General features: G+C 40.4%; 1 protein-coding gene across 4 annotated transcripts in view; it reads right to left on the bottom strand.

The window, feature by feature from the left end:
• Window positions 1-17,913, bottom strand: part of ccser2a (coiled-coil serine-rich protein 2a) — a 622,973-nt gene that overhangs the window by 107,803 nt on the left and 497,257 nt on the right. For all 4 annotated transcript variants that reach the window (XM_043679239.1, XM_043679240.1, XM_043679236.1 and 1 more), the window contains exon 9: window positions 11,270-11,368. In XM_043679239.1, the coding sequence (XP_043535174.1) occupies window positions 11,270-11,368 (99 nt within the window). The remainder of the gene's footprint in view (window positions 1-11,269; window positions 11,369-17,913) is intronic.

Below are 17,913 nucleotides of genomic sequence, written 5' to 3'. Positions count from 1 at the left end.
CCTTGTAAATCTTTTCTGAACCCTTTCAAGTTTCACAACATCTTTCCGATAGAAAGGAGACAAGATTTGCACACAATATTCCAACAGTGGCCTAACCAATGTCCTGTCCAGCCACAACATGACCTCCCAACTCCCGTACTCAATACTCTGACCAATAAAGGAAAGTATACCAAACGGCTTCTTCACTAACCTATCTACCTGCGACTCCACTTTCAGGGAGCTATAAACCTGCACTCCAAGGTGTCTTTGCTCAGCAACACTCCCTAGGACCTTCCCATTAAATGTATAAGTCCTGCTAAGATTTGCTTTCTCAAAATGCAGCACCTCACATTTATCTGAATTAAACTCCACCTGCTACTTCTCAGCCCATTGGCCCATCTGGTCCAGATCCTGTAGTAATCTGAGGTAACCCTCTTCGTTTACCACTACACCTCCAATTTTGGTGTCATCTGCAAACTTACTAACTGTACCTTTTATGCTCGCATCCAAATCATTTATGCAAATGACAAAAAGTAGAGGGCCCAGCACCGATCCTTGTGGCACTCCATGTAGAAAGACTTCACAGTTGAAAGAAGAACATTGGGAAAAATCAGTTTTAGGAGTGAAATGGGAAGACATTTCTCCTCAGAGGATTGTATGACTCAGGTGTGATGGAGATGGAGTCACTGAATATGTTTAAGGTGGAGGTAGATGGAGTCTTGGTAGGCAAGAAATCAAAAAATAATTGGGGTAGATAGGAATGTGGAACTCCCAAGCCAAAACAGGCCAGATGTAATTTTCTTGGATGGTGAAAGAGGTTGTAGGACTGAATGGCCTACTTCTGATCCTAATTCACATGTTCACCAATCAATCACTCTCTCCTTCTCTAATGTTACTTTAACATTCGAGATCTTATAATCTACTTGCATTGGTAAAATGAAAGGAATAATTACAGACCATCTCTCTTTATCAGCTGAATAATGGAGCTAATAATCTTTGCAATCTCTAACCAAGATAGATATTTCAGGCAAATGTCCAAAATGCCTTTTTATTATTCATTCAATATTTGATAAGTTGGACTGGAATGGGCAAGAATCCATGTCTTTGTTTTTTTCTCCCTCCTATGAATGAGGTGACCATAGCAATTTATTTTATTCAGACAGAAATCCAATTAGCTTAAAATCATAATTGGACTTGAACTGCGATAACCACTACCAACAGGTGTTGATAAATTCTGCCTCATAAATGACTCCTGAGCAAAGGAAGAATAAGGATACAGCTCAGCTAAAACCACTAAGAAATAGGTTGTGAAATGGATAGAAACAGCAAATGACTGAACTAACAAGAAATAATAAGGCTTCTGAATCACTTTCAAAAGCACTGTGCCAATCAATAAGTGACGCACAATACAAATAACATGATGCAAATTAAATCAGTGGACTTCTGGATTTTACATCACTGTAAATAACTTTCTCCCAACCAAATGGGTAATAGAGCAGGTTCATTTATAGTCCTTTAAAGTGGGATGCTTTTCTTCCTCTCTCCTCTGTCTGTCGGGGGGCCAACATTGACTAAGTATAAGCAATCCTAAATTAAATCCCTGTATACATGGCACACAGCCCAAAATACTCAAAATTCAGCAAACTGACAATTAAGGAGTCATAGGAACAGCTGCTTTGGGAAATGGGGAAAATAAATCAAAATGAATGATTGGATTACTGGATTGGGTTGAAAAATATAAAATAGTAGAACTCAATGCAATACACTTCTAATCTACATGTATATTACTGCTGATCCCACAGAGGTCCTACTTAACTCTCTGACACCAGCATGCATACCACACTCCATATCATTGATCAAATCATGACTTATGAAGGGTACACCCAGTGTTAACCACATACAGACGATGCTTATCATGGACTGTGGCAAATGACGACTGTAAAGGAGTAATTTCAGTACACGTAAAATTTTGACATGGTTAAGCTTCATGTGTTTCTCCTTAAAACTTGGATAACCAAATAACTCTCCCTTATCTGATCAGTTGGTCTTCTCCATGTGTTATTAAAATATCTGAAACATCTTGGTCTATACAGCATTTGAATCATCTACCTAGCTTTATCATTATCTTTATCTAGCTCTACTAAAAGGAGCATTCATCAGAGGTCTGGGGTCAATCAATTTGAAAGGTGGAAAATTTTACCAAACGTTGAATTTGGAAGCAAGTTAAATATGATTCTTTGAGCCTGGGCTTGCAACTGGTATTTGGCATCCAGGAACCCTCCTTGTTGTGCCTCTCTGACATTTTTTCAATATATTCATACTTTTTTGAAAATACAGGAAACAAAATTGATCCCAGTGTTCTAAATGAGCGCAGTTATCCAGTTCCAGAATGAGTCCACTGCAGCGTATTATCGGTTTGGGTAAAAGGTGACTACAAGCATTACGGTTGCGATTAGATACGAAAGGGCATCTCTTGAAGTTTGGTCTAATGTTTGAGAGAGTTTGGAATGAAATCTCCATTGCTTTTCCTGATATCAGCATTTTTCTTTTAACTCTCCAAGGAGTTAACATGTCTTCCATAGTCTTGGGGGAAATCATAGACCAATGAGTTTACCTTATGGACAAAGGCATGATCTTCATAATCTTATTAAAGATAAGATTATGAAGCATCTGATAGAAATGACGTCATGAATTATCATTATGATGTGTTGATGAAAGGGAGGAGTTTACTAATCTAATTTACATCCTAATCAGAGGATGACAAATGTTTAGTAGGAGTAAGGTAGAGGCTGGGTGCATCTGTATTTCAATGTGGCATTTTAACTCATCTGGAATCTGGTATTGAAAAATAAAACAGAACATTGTAATCAGTTGAAAAATGTCATAGTGAGTAGATGAAAAGGGGACTGGTGTCACATTATGCGAGAAAGTTATCAATGCAGATAACAAGCATCTACATTATGAATCTTCTTTCTTTTGGCATCTGAATGGATTCTTTGGAGCTCTAAATGACAAGAACAATGACCAAATTTGCAGATAACACAAACCAGATGGAAGTGGCAAACTGAATGACTATGGGAGATTTTGAATATACTTGAGAGATAGGCAGAGGAGATGGCAGATGAAGCTCGATGAAAAAGTTAAAATGTTGGTTAGACAGAGTCCAGTCTTATACTTTTACAGTCGGAACTTTATTTGTAGTTCACACGCCACAAACCCCAACACGACTGATTACTTGTTCCATATTAATATAAGTACTTAGCCAGTTATCCTTAATTAATGTGTAACAATCACCTACTCCCTAATTTCTGGCATCCTTGCCAGAATCTACAAGATGATAGCAGAGGGATCTTCAATCGATCCAGCCACTGTAGTCAAGTATCAATTAAGTCATTTATTGGATCCTAAAACATTTTTTCTCAAATGCACACACATATATATATATATATATATATATAAATATATATGCATTTAAATTAATAAAACAGTTTCGACACTTGCCTGAGAAATTCGATTTTATTTATTGAGCCCTCGCTTACTGTAATTTTTTTTCTTCATTTACTTTTGAATTTACATCCCTTCAAGTGCAGGTCATGTCCTCTGTTCTATTGTTTCAGTCATTGTGAAACAGTTTGTCTTGATCTTCATTATCCAAATTCTTTAGATCCCATCAACAGCAATCATACACCCTCTCCACTTTTATTTCTCCAGTGAGAACATCAGATTATTGAAATAATTGCTCATCCAAACCCAATTTCATCCCCTCAAATGTTCTGATTACTCTCTTCTGTAACCTTTCATTAGCTGAAATATCCTCTTGTCCTTAGAATACAGTTAGTGCACAATTCCGGTCACTAAGTGCAGTCAAACAAATTATACGTTAAGTTACAGAAATGCCTTACCAATTCGAATGCTAAAATCCTCTATCATCTCTCTCAATAGGTATTGATCCAGTTCATTTTGAAACATATCAACTGATCCTGAATTAAATATACTTTCTGTTAAAATGCAGAATGTATACAACAAACTATGAAAAAATAATAGATTGATGTTTACAAATTTTGTTATCTTACTGATAGTTTTAATTATTAAAATTCATTCACTGTCCAGGCTAGCATTTATTGCCCATCCCTAATTGCCCACAGAGTAGTTAAGAGTCAACCACATTGCTGTGGGTCTGGGGTCACATGTAGACCATATGGCAGTTTCCTTCCCAGGAGGACATTAGTGAACCTGATGAGTTTTTCCTGACAATTAACAACAGTTTCATGGTCATCATTTTTATTGGATTCAAATTAGATTAGATTAGATTATTAGATTAGATTACAGTGTGGAAACAGGCCCTTCGGCCCAACAAGTCCACACTGACCCGCTGAAGCGCAACCCACCCATACTCCCCTTACCTAACACTACGGGCAATTTAGCATTGCCAATTCACATCTTTGGACTGTGGGAGGAAACCGGAGCACCCGGAGGAAACCCACGCAGACACGGGAGAACGTGCAAACTTCACACAGTCAGTCGCCTGAGGCGGGAATTGACCCCGGGTCTCCGGCGCTGTGAGGCAGCAGTGCTAACCACTGTGCCACCGTGCCGCCCACAAATTCTACCATCTATTATGGTGGCATTTGAACCCAGGTCCCCAGAACATTACCTGGGGTCTCTGGATTAATAGTCTCATAGTAATACCACTAGTGGCTATTGCCTTATGATAAAGCTCAATTCTTGGGGTGGCTACATGCAGCTACTTTTACAGTCCCTAGTTGATGGAGTCCTCTTCAATTAACATTGTTACCGTAAATTTGCTGATTTACATTAACTGCACTCCAATGTGTAGGAACTGTTCCAGAGTCTAAAAAGTCTTAGATGATGACCACCAATGCATCCACTATTTTGAGGGTCAATTCCTTAAATCATCTGCAATGTGGATTATCAGAGCCTGGGGATTTATCAGACATCAATTTCCCCAACACCATTTCTGTACTAATACAGTTCCTAAAAGATACATGGAAACACTAAAGATAGGAGCAATGTGATCATGGCTGATCATCGAGCTCAATACCTAAATCCCATTCTCCCCTCTTTTCCTTTGATCCCTTTAACTACAAGAAGTTTATCTACCTCATTCTTCGAAACACAATGCTTTGGCCTCAACCACTTTCTGTGCGAGTGAATTCCACAGGCTCCCCACTATCTGGATGAAAATATTTTTCTTTGCCTCAACCTAAAAGATTTATTCTTAAATTATGACCCCTGCTTCTGAACTCTTCAACCATTGGGAACATCCTGCACCTACCCTGTCTACCCTTGTTCGACTGTATAGGTTACTATGAGATCCCCCCTCATTCTTCTAAACTCCAGTGAATGCAATCCTAACCGACTCAATCCCTCATCACACATCACGTCACCATCCCAGGGATCAATTTGGTAAATCTTCACTGTACTCCCTCTCTACAAGAACATTGTTCATCAGATAAGGAAATTAAAATTGCACACAATACTCCAGGGGTAATCTCACCAATGCTCTGTATAGCTGCAGCAAGACATCCTTGTTCCTGTACTCGAACCCTCTCACTGTGAAGGCCAATGTATAGTTTCCGCCTGCTGCACCTGCACGCTTACTTTCAGTGACTGGTGTACAAAGACACCCAGGTCTCATTGAACTTTCCCCCCTCTCAATTTACAGCCATCCAACTAATAATCTGCCTTCCTATTTTTGCTACCAAAGTTATGACACTGCATCTGGACAAGTAACACTGCAATATCTCTGCATCCTCCTCACAGCTCACCCTGCCATGAAGCTTTGTGTCATCTGCAGATTGATATATTTTATTTATTTCCCTCATCTAAAACATTAAAATATATAGTGAATTGCTAGGGTCCTTGTACCAATGCTGATCCAGCCATTCAGAAAAAGACTCCTTTATTCCTACTCTTTGTTTCTGTCTACTAACTAACTTTATATCTATCTCAATACACTATTCCCAATCCCATGCATTTAATTGTACTTATTGGTCTCTCTACCATCCTTTGTAATTAGTGGGGTTACATTAACTGTTGTTTAGATCAGAGTGGTGCTGGAAAGGCAGAGCAGGTCAGGCAGCATCTGAAGAGCAGGGAAATTGATATTTCGGGCAAAAGCCAGGGCTTTTGCCTGAAACATTGATTTTCCTGCTCCTCGGATGCTGCCTGACCTGCTGTGCTTTTCCAGCATCACTCTGATCTAAACTCTGGTTTCCAGCATCTGCAGTCCTCACTTTTGCTGATTTACATTAATTGCACTCCAATGTGTAGGAACTATTCCAGAGTCTAAAACGTCTTAGATGATGACCACCAATGCATCCACTATTTTGAGGGTCAATTCCTTAAATCATCTGCAATGTGGATTATCAGAGCCTGGGGATTTATCAGACATCAATTTCCCCAACACCATTTCTGTACTAATACAGTTCCTCTCTCTTACTAAACCCTGTGCTCCCCACCATTCCTGGTACGTTAGCAATTACAATGCCCTCAAAGGATAATTATATGTTGCAAGAAAATATCATACCTGGAAAAATAAATTACCACCTGACTTTGAAATGAAGTTCTGCTTATTAACTGAAGACTCTTAATGGAATCAATCATTTGTCAGACAAATGTGTTTTGTGCTCCCGTCATTCCAACAAAAAAGAATGAATAGGCAAGAGGTGCAAATAAATTCCTCAAGTATAACTTTGATATGATGTCCATTAGCTGGAATGTACTGGTTGAAGAATTTGCTACACTTTAAACTGGACATGTCGACATGGCTATAGGTTATAGATGTCACAGCTCCACAGAAAGCTGTGGGGGGGAAAGGGGAAATTACTCCGGAAAGTATAAAGAAAAAGTATAACATAGCCAAGATGAGTGGGAAAACGGAGGACTGGGAAGCTTTTAAAGAACAACAGAGGATTACTAAGAAGGAAATATGCAGAGAAAAAAATGAGGTACGTAGGTAAACTGGCCAAAAATATAAAGGAGGATAGTAAAAGCTTTTTTAGGTATGTGAAAGGCAAAAAAATGGTTAAGACTAAAATTGGGCCCTTGAAGACAGAAACAGGGGAATATATTACAGGGAACAAAGAAATGGCAGAAGAGTTGAATTGGTACTTCAGATCTGTGTTCACTGGGGAAGACTCAAACAATCTCCCTGAGGTAACAGTGGCTGAAGGACCTGAACTGAAGGGAATTTATATTTGCCAGGAATTGGTGTTGGAGAGACTGTTAGGTCTGAAGGCTGATAAGTCCCCGGGGCCTGATGGTCTACATCCCAGGGTATTGAAGGAGGTGGCTCTAGAAATTGTGGATGCGTCGGTGATTATTTTCCAGAGTTTGATAGATTCAGGATCAGTTCCTGCGGATTGGAGGGTGGCTAATATTGTACCACTTTTTAAGAAAGGAGCGAGAGAGAAAGCAGGAAATTATAGACCAGTTAGTCTGACCTCAGTGGTGGGAAAGATGCTGGAGTCTATTATAAAGGATGAAATTACGACACATCTGGATAGCAGTAACAGGATAGGTCAGAGTCAGCATGGATTTATGAAGGGGAAATCATGATTGACTAATCTTCTGGAATCTTTTGAGGATGTAACTCAGAAGATGGACAAGGGAGATCCAGTGGATGTAGTGTACTTGGACTTGCAGAAAGCCTTTGATAAAGTCCCACATAGGAGGTTAGTCAGCAAATTTAGGGTGCATGGTATTGGGGGCAAAGTACTGACTTGGATTGAAAATTGGTTGGCTGACAGGAAACAAAGAGTAGTGATAAACTGCTCCCTTTCGGAATGGCAGGCGGTGACCAGTGGGGTACCGCAGGGATCAGTGCTGGGACCGCAGCTTTTACAATATATATTAAAGATATAGAAGATGGTATTAATAGTAACATTAGCAAATTTGCTGATGATACAAAGCTGGGTGGCAGGGTGAAATGTGAGGAGGATGTTAGGAGATTATAGGGTGATCTGGACAGGTTAAGTGAGTGGACAGATGCATGGCAGATGCAGTTTAATGTGGATAAATGTATGGTTATACACTTTGGTGGCAAGAACAGGAAGGCAGATTACTACCTAAATGGAGTCAAGTAAGGTAAAGGGGTAGTACAAAGAGATCTGGGTGTTCTTGTCCACCAGTCAATGAAGGCAAGCATGCCCGTACAGCATGTAGTGAAGAAAGCCAAAAGCATGCTGGCCTTCATAACAAGAGGGATTGAGTATAGAAGCAAAGAGGTTCTTCATCAGCTGTACAGGGCCCTGGTGAGACCACACCTGGAATACTGTGTGCAGTTCTGGTCTCCAAATTTGAGGAAAGACATTCTGGCTATTGAGGGAGTGCAGCGTAGGTTCACGAGGTCAATTCCTGGAATGGCAGGACTACCTTACGTTGAAGTCTCTGGATTCGTTTAAGAAAGTGTTGGATAGAGCTCTCAAGGATAGTGGAATCAAGGGTTATGGAGATAAGGGAGGATCAGGATTGAGGATGATCAGTCATGATCACAATGAACGGTGGTGCAGGCTCGAAGGGCAGAATGGCCTACTCCTGCACCTATTGTCTATTGTCTAAAGACCTTCAGTAGAAATGTAATCAATTTAGGCTCCTTCCCATGCATATTTTATATTTTTAAAATCAAATTAGAATTACCTCCTATTCCTGGTTATGCAACATTTGACAATTGAACACTTAAAATGCTTGTGTGCCAAATCTTGTATCCAGATACATACCACTGCAGCATGGTACAATACGTATCATTTCCAATTTAGTGTAGAACACATTTTAATTAAGATAAAGGAAACATTAATTTTGTGCTTCCACTTGTTTTTTGAACACATTTCAGGTTTTTATTGGTACTAAGACAGATTACTTGAAACTAAGCAGAAACTAATAGATAACAAAGTAAAGAATATTAAGGAAAAATAAAAACATTTATGAAATGTTATGATTTAAAAGGTTGAATTAAAATGAAACACTGCTAGTAGAAAAGAAAATATCAGAAGTCACCTGTAACTATAAGAACTAAAAACCAGGAGCAGGAGGAGGTCATTCAGCCCCTTGAGCGTGCTCCACTATTTCAGACAACCATGGCTGATCTCATCTCAGCCTCAACTCTACTTTCTTGCCCACTCTCCGTAACACTTCAACCGGTTACTAATTACAAATCTGTCCATCTCCCTAAATTTACTCACTGTCCTTGCATCCACTACTTGGGGCAGTGAATTCCACAGATTCACAGTCCTTTATGAGAAGTAATTTCTCCTCATCTTTGTTTTAAATTTGCTACCCCTTATCCTAAATTTAAGATCTCCTCTTCTAGATTCCCCCAAAGGATACATCCTCTCTACATCAACTCAGTCAAACCTCTTTAGCATCTTGTATACCTGAATTAGATCTCTTCACATTCTTCTAAAGTCCTGAGAATGTAGGCCTAAGCTACTCAACCTGTTCAGAAGGCAAACCTGCCTTCTTTGGAATCAGCAAAGTCAGTCACCTCTGAACAGCCTCCAATGCAACTACATCCCTTCTCAAATAAGGCAACCAAAATTGTACACAATATTCCAGGTGCCGTTTCATTGATGCTTTACACAGTTGCAGCAATATTCCTCTACTTTCATACTCAATTCCTTTAGCAATAAATGCCCAAATTCCATTTGTCTTCCTTATTATCCGCTGTACCTGTATACTAATTTTCTGCTATTCATACATGAGGATACCCAGATCCCTCTGCACTGAAGCACTCCAAAGTTTTTCTCCATTTAGGTAATAAGTTGCCTTTCTCTTCCTTCATACAAAATGGATAACTTCACACTTATCCACGCTAAACCTCATTTGCCAAATTGTGGCCCATTTACCCAAGCTATCCATACCCATTTGTAAACTTATTGTTTCACTGCAACTTGTTTGCCAACCTATTTCGGTGTCACCTACAAATTTGGTTATTGGACTTTCTATCCCAGCATTATATGAAAGACTGTTGTCTGCTAGCTGTAAGGATTTTTACACAAACTAATTTATTCTGTCATAGGTCAGATTCTAGTGTGTATCATCTCACAGCACACTAAGCAATCTCATTCTGGTCATTAACCTGAATGAAGCTGATCAGGTGCAGAAGAAGCAACAAGCCCCATGGGTAAGTGGCAAATATTGTCAGTGAGACCAGATCAAGTCGAGCTGTGGGAGGAGAGCTAAGACAAGAGGCGGGAGGGGACATAGTGCCAGGTACAAGCAAGGAGTGACAGGATGGATGCGAGAAAGGAAGTTGGGTATACCTAGGATTGAGAGTGCATATTCTGTCCTCTTTCATAAATCTGCAAGCACAGTTAAGCACAGCACCAAATATCATCAGGATGATAAAATGTTAAGCCCGATGATGGACTATTCATACATTACACCTTAAAAAAGACTTCAGGATGTAATTTTTCTGTGAACGCAGGCATTTAGCACCACATACCACACTATTAATATTTCATTTGTTCTAATATTACTTGCATGGCTCTCAGAAAATGGAAACTATCATAGGTGGAAGCGTAAGGGGAATATTGAGCCATTGATTTTAGCACTTGCAGGTAAAACAAAGAATTTCAAAATATTAAAAACAGATAGAAAGATAGACAGTGTGGTAGTCAAGATTCTCCCCTCCCCCAACTCTGCTAGGCTGGATGACTGATGCTGCGTTGCATTAGAAGATCAAACATTTTTGGTGGATTTGCTATTTTCACTTATTATCACATAATGTATTCCATTATATTAGCAACATACTGATGAAAGACAATATTAGGTTTGGGTTTTGTCAACATGATCTTTAACAATAATCAGAGTGAACCCTTCTTCTCATGAAGGCAGTTTGAGAAATTTGCCCAAATTGTTAGAAATTCCTGTTATATTTCTCTCAACTTTGAATGCATAATTGTAGGTCCTGTTATGTGACCTACTCAAGCCATAGTTTCTTAACAACTGGACAGCCATGTCAAGAAAGGAAGGAGTAGTTAGGCTTGCACTGAAAAGGTGGATTTTTGTCAAATGAATCAAAGCAGCCAGGCAAAACAATAGGTCATTAAATCTAATACTTTTAAAAGGAGATATGTTTTTTTCACCATTCTCTCTCATACACATGCCAGTACTAGCACCCCTTAATGTTGGTAACTTTACCTGGAGTTGCTTTAACCCCAACATGCAGATGCAAGACAGCGTGAAAATGGAGAACTAATGATAAACAAGATGATATGACTGACACAAGCAGTTGAAATGCTGAAAGATCTGGAGAAACTGGACTTACAGAAGTTTCCTTATTGACTGTTTGGGTGGTTTTGTCAGCATTTGAAAAAGCTGGTCCTTGTGTTTCAGAATTTCCTTTCTGGCAATTACATCTGGTGCTCTGTGTATAAATAAAGATAGAATGAGTCAGTATGATCAGGTAATCATGGCAGTCACATGAAGTCCTTTCAACTTACATGGATGCTTTTCTCTTCATTCAGCAAAGTCCTCTGACTTGCATTGATCCCTGAAAACCACAACTTGAATATTTTTATTCTTGTGTTCAACTTCTCATGCCTCTTTATTTCAGTAATGAACTCCAGGCCTCAAACCCTCTAATAACTCTGTGTTCTTCCAACTCTGGTCTCTTGTCCATCTTCCACTGAACAATTGCTGCCTTTGTTTTCAAACATCTAGTTCCTTAATCCTAATATTCCTTGCCTAAACTCATTGCAATTTATACTTTTCTCTTCTCTTTTAAGAAGCTTTGGCCAAGTTTTTGCTCATCTGTCCACTGTCACCTACTATGGCTTATTGCCACATTTTCTCAAATGATGATCCACTGAAACACCTTTCTGCATTTAATTATGGTAAAAAAAGATTTTATATCATTACTACAAAATCAAAATACTGAAGGTGCTGGAAATCTGAAATAAAACCAGAAAATGGTGGAAATGCTCAGCACATTTTTTAATGAGAGAGAAGTGGTGACTCAGGTCTGTGTCCTTCCAGCAGGACTCTGGGGAGAAAAGGAAATGGTCATCAATCAAAAATATTAATGTGCATTCTCTCCACATGTTTTAACCATACACACACCATGAACACTTCTCACTTTACCATTGCTTCATTTAACAATGACCTGTGTGCTCTTGTTCTTAATGTTCCAACCATCAGGAACAGTTTATCCTGTACCTAGTGTGTCCGGACCATTCATTATTTTTAACGTCCTTATAAAATCTTCTCTTATCCAGGGAAAACAGTCCTAATTTCTCCAATCTATGGAGCAGAGGGGTCTCCTCCCTGGAATCATTTGAGTGAATCGTTTCCGCAGTCCCTCTTATCCTCTCATGTCCTTTAGAAAATCTGGTGCCAGAACTGGATCCAATACACCAGTTGAGGCTGCTACCAGTATATCAAAGAAGTTTAACAAAGTCTCCTTGTTTTGTGTGCCCCATGGCACTAAAAATAAAAACCTTGGATACTCTGATATTTTATTAACCACTCTCTCAGTTTGTTATGCACACATATAGCCATGTCCATCTACTCATACAGTCCCTTTAGAATTGTACACTCCATTTTATTTTGTCTCTCTGTGTTGTTTCTATCAAAATGAATTTTCGGGGTCAGTTAGCTCAGTTGGTTGGATAGCTGGTTTGTGATGCAGAGTACGCCAACAGTGCAGCTGAGGTTACCGTGAAGATCCCACCTTCTCAACCTCACCTGAGGCGTGGTGACCCTGAGGTTAAACCATTGTCAATCGTTTCAATAAGAGATCACCCCATGACCCTTCAGGACAATGACAACTTTACTTATACTTACCAAAATGAATTGCCTAATACTTCTTCAAAATGAACTTAACCTGACAATTGTAAGCCCATACTAACAATTTGTTAATGGACTGCTGAAATTCGACACACTGTTCCTCGCAGCTCACAATGTTTCCAAGTTTCACATCATCCGCAAATTTTGAAATGTTGCCTGATCTGCTGAGTATTTTCTGTTTTTGTTCTGTGTAGGTACTGCTGTTTCTGATCAGTGATGTTCCTCACTGCAGTTTATTAAAAGATGTGATGACTGGGAATGAGGTACACAGTGTGCATTTGAATCAGATAATTTGATAACACCTTGAACTGCTTGTTATATCTATTCATGTAACAGCAGTCACTGCAATTCAAAAGAATTAATCGAGACATTTCTGAGTGTTGTGACAACGAACTATATAAATACAATATATTCTTACCACACTCAATAACAACATCAAATGATGCATCATAACATGCTGCAGCTTTATATACTTGTGGTTCACTATTGACTAAAGAAACAATAGAAAATCCAAACTTTCCATCTCAATTGTGCTCTTCAGAGTCTGTTTTATGAATAATGCAGTAACAAAAATCTATATTTTGGCAAACAGTAAGTAAATATTAGTGCAGACTTATTTAATTATATATTCATTAATGAAGCACTTATTGGCGATAGATTCATATTCTGGAGATGTCACACCATGCTGTACTTCCTGAGGCAAAGCAATTTCTTGCAGTAATGAGTTTCTGTCCTTATCACAATGTCCTTATTCTAATCAGGAACAGATGGAGTGTACACTAGTCAAAGAATGTAGACAAATGCGTCTTTCAGCAGCTGCTGGATGGCTCCATTTATAGTCTCCTGGTCAGTGACAGATTCCCCAGCTTCCAGCTAGCAGAGTGAAGTTGGTGGTATTTAAAGTGAAGGACTGCATGATTCATAATTACTCCACCACAGATATGATGCAGATATTTAACGGAATATAACATTTCCCCAAGTAATCTGTAATGAAATAATTTAACAATAAAATGGCATGAAAGACAACTAAAACTATTGAAACACTGGGCAACGTTAGGGTTGCAAATAGGATTACAGATACAATATTTCAAACGCAATAGCCACAGCATAAATTTCTATCCTTTTGTGGCTTCAGAGGCTGAACTTGAGAACTGTAGAAGCAAGTAAGGCAAAGCCAATTATGAGCTGTATAGAAATAATAACACAGAAGGTAACCATTGACTCACTGAGCCTGTGTTAACAATAGAAGCAAGATTTGAAAAACTTTAGCACTTCAAGGGAAACTAGTTTTTAAAGTGCATTTCCTTTTCTATGCCTCTACCTTTATTCTACATTTCCCTTTCAGATCACATACCCTTTTAAAAACATCATAGGCTCGTTTCCCATTTTCTTATAAAACAGGTTCCTGAAAAGTCTATGCCATTTAGTTCCTATTCTTCAATTAATTGATGGAAAATAGAAATCACAGTCTGGATCAGCATTCATTGCCTGTCCCTGGTTGTTCTCGAGAAGGTGGTGGTGTGCTGTTTTCTTAAACCATATGCGGGAGGTAGACCCTCAATATCCTTAAAGAGAGTTCCAGGACTTTGACCCAGTGACAGTGAAAAAAACAACAATATATTTTTAAGTCAGGACAGAAACTTGTGGATAGTGATATAAATGGGCACTCTGGTATTTTTAAACTATGATTCAGAGTATCTGGATTCTTCCATAACAGGAAAAACCCTTTCCCCATTCACCACCTCAGAATTGTAAATGTTTCAATTAAGTCACTCTGATTCTTCTCAACTTCACTAGTAGCGTCCTACCCGCCTGTAAAAGACCCAATTATTCCTAATCTCTGCTTCCTGTTAGCCAGCCAATCTTCTGACCATGTGAATATGTTATTACCTACACCCTGATCTTTTATTTTCAAATACAAGTACAAAACATCTACTTGTTCCCCTTTATCCACAGCACAAATTATTTCTTCATATAACTACAATAAAGTATTTAAACATGATTTCCCTTTGACAAAGCCATGTTGGTTCCCTGATTACTTTGAACTTATCCAAGTGCCCTGGTGTAGTGTCTTTAATAATAGCTTCCCACATTATCTTAATGATAAATATGAAATTAAAACTAATGCATCAATTATCTCACTTGCTACTTCTTTTAAGAACCTAGGATGATTAGGACCCAGGGGCTTGTCAAATTGCAGCTCCAACAACTTACTCCATGCTCCTTCCCTGCTAATTTTAACTTTCTTAAACTCCCTTCTCCCTTTGAATTCCTGATATTGCAGCTGTTTCCAGGATGCTACTTATATCTTCACAATGAAGACAGACGTAAAATGTTCGTTTAATTCATCTTCCATCTGTTTATCCCGTGTTACTAATTCCCCAGATGCATTTCCTATAGATCCAGCAATTCCTTTGATAACTCTTTTCCTTTCAAAATACCTGAATAAATGTTTCCTGTCCAATGGTCTGACTTGCCACCTATCTTTGCACAATTATCTCTTTTCTTTGAGTGTGATATTATCTTTGATTTTTTTTAAAATTAACACAACAGTATGTCCATCCCATCAATTTTTTTATTTGTTGGAATGGTCTGTTCTTCCTGAAATATTCCCTTAAATGTTTGCCAACGCATCTCTTTCGACTTATCCTTAAACTTAAATTGCCAGTTCACTTTTGCTGGCTCTGGTTTTATACCCTTGGTTAAACTCCAAATTGTAGTCTTGGACCCACCCTTCCCTCTCAAACGGTATTAAATTTCAATCATATTGCAATTGCTGTTACCAGGGGCATGTTTGCTCTGAGGTCAGTGATTATCCTATCTTGTTAGTCAAAACCAAGTCTAGTATAGACACTAGCCCTATCACAGGTTAGAGCCACAACGTGCTAGTCTGAGAAACTGTCCTTCATCAGGAATTGTGGGCTGGGAGTTGAGAGTTGAGAGATAAATGGGAGGGGGTGGGGCTGGGAGGGGCTGGGGCTAGGGAAGGTAGCTGGGAATGCAATATGTAGATGAATATGGGGGTGAAGGTGAGAGGAGGGTGGAGTAAATAGGTGGGAAGAAAGGTGGACAGGTAGGACAGTTCAAGAGGGCAGTGCTGAGTTGGAGATTTGGATCTGGGATGAAGTGGGGGGAGGGGAAATGGGGAAGCTGGTGAAATCCACATTGATCCCGTGTGGTGGAGGGTCCCAAGATGGAAGATGAGGATTTCTTCCTCCAGGCATCGGGTGGCTAGAGTTTGGCAATGGAGGAGGCCAAGGACTTGGTGGAGTGGGAGGGGGATCGAAGTGTTCAGCCACAGGGTGGTGGGTGTGTTTAGTGCGTGTGTCCCAGAGATGTTCTCTGATGTGCTCTGCATGTTGACATCCTGTCTCCCCAATGTAGCCGAGACCACATCGAGAGCAATGGGCACAGTAGATGATGTGTGTGGAAGTACAGGTAAATCTGTCAGATGTGAAAGGATCCTTTGAGGCCTTGGTGGGGCGGTTGGGGGGGAAACGGTGTTTATGTGTGGAGGTTCTACACTTTTTGCTTTAGCAGTGGAATTTGCCGGGAGTGAAGGGTGGGTTGGGGGCGCATTGACTTAACAAGGGAGTTGCGGAGGGAATGGTCTCTCCGGAATGCAGATAGGGGTGGGGAGGGAAATATATCCCAGGTGGTGGGGTCTGTTTATAGGTCGCAGAAGGGGCGGAGGATGATGCAATGTATCCGGAGATTGATGGGGTGGGAGGTAAGGACCAGGGAGGGTTCTGTTCTTGTTGCGATTGGAGGTGTGGGATTCAAGGGCTGAGATATGGGAAGTGGAGGAGATATGTTGGAGGGCATCATCGCCCACATGGGAGGATAAATTGTGGCCTCTGAAGGAGGAGGCCATCTGGGATGTTCTATGGTGGAACTGGTCCTCCTGAGAGCAGATGCAGCAGAGGCGGAGGAATTGGGAATAAGGGATAGCGTTTTTACAGGAGGCAGGGTGGAAGATGTAGCCCAGGTAGCTGTGGGAGTCTGTAGAAAATGTCTGTGTTAAGTTGATCACCAGAAATGGAGATGGCGAGGTCGACAAAGGGGAGGGAGGTGTCCAAGATGGTCCAGGTGAACTTCAGGCCAGGGTAGAAGACGCTCATGAAGTTGATGAACTGTTCAACCTCCTCGTGGGAGCACGAGGTGACACTGATACAGTCATCAATGTTGCAGAGGAAAAGGTGGTGCTGCTGTAGAGTCCTAGAGTCACAGAGATGTACAGCACAGAAACAGACCCTTCGGTCCAACCCGTCCATGCCGACCAGATATCCCAACCCAATCTAGTCCCACCTGCCAGCACTCGGCACATATCCCTCCAAACCCTTCCTATTCATATACCCATCCAGATGCCTTTTAAATGTTGCAATTGTACCAGCCTCCACCATTTCCTCTGGCAGCTCAATCCATGCATTTACCACCCTCTGCATGAAAAAGTTGCCCCTTAAGTCTCTTTTATAACTTTCCCCTCTCACCCCAAACCTATGCCCTCTAGTTCTGGACTCCCTCACTCCAGGGAAGAGACTTTGCCTATTTACCCTATCCATGCCCCTCATGATTTTCTAAACCTCTACAAGGTCACCTCTCAGCCTCAGATGTTCCACGTACCTGACGAAGAAGCGGGCATAGCTGTGGTCCGTGCAGGTGCCCATGGCTACCCCTTTGGTTTGGAGGAAATGGGAGGATTGGAAGGAGAAATTGTTGAGGCTGAGGACCAATTCAACCAATCGAATGAGTGTGTCAGTGGACGGGTACTGGTTGTCATTTTTGGGTAGGAGGTAGTACTAGACGGTGCGGGGTTCCCAGACTATGAGGTTGGAGGCTGTTGGTGGGAGATCTCCTGAGGTGATGAGATTGTGGATGATCTGGGGGATGATCCTTTTTCTCAGCAGAGAGCGGCGCGAGCTGGACGGAAGTGAGGTTGGAGCGCAGAGCTGGTCGGGAAGGTAAGTGATTGATATTTGAGTGGGTGTGTTCTAGACCCCAGGCCCTACATAGAGGTTGAATGTCTTGTAAAGAGGAAGAAGGAGGCTTACATAAGGTTGAGGAAACAAGGTTCAGACAGAGCGTTGGAGGGATACAGGATAGCCAGAAGGGACCTGAAGAAAG

This window comes from Chiloscyllium plagiosum, chromosome 38 (assembly GCF_004010195.1).
Source record: "Chiloscyllium plagiosum isolate BGI_BamShark_2017 chromosome 38, ASM401019v2, whole genome shotgun sequence".
NCBI classification, from domain to species: domain Eukaryota; kingdom Metazoa; phylum Chordata; class Chondrichthyes; order Orectolobiformes; family Hemiscylliidae; genus Chiloscyllium; species Chiloscyllium plagiosum.
The sequence above is the reverse complement of the archived record's forward strand: the minus strand, read 5'-3'. Positions and strand labels throughout refer to the sequence as shown.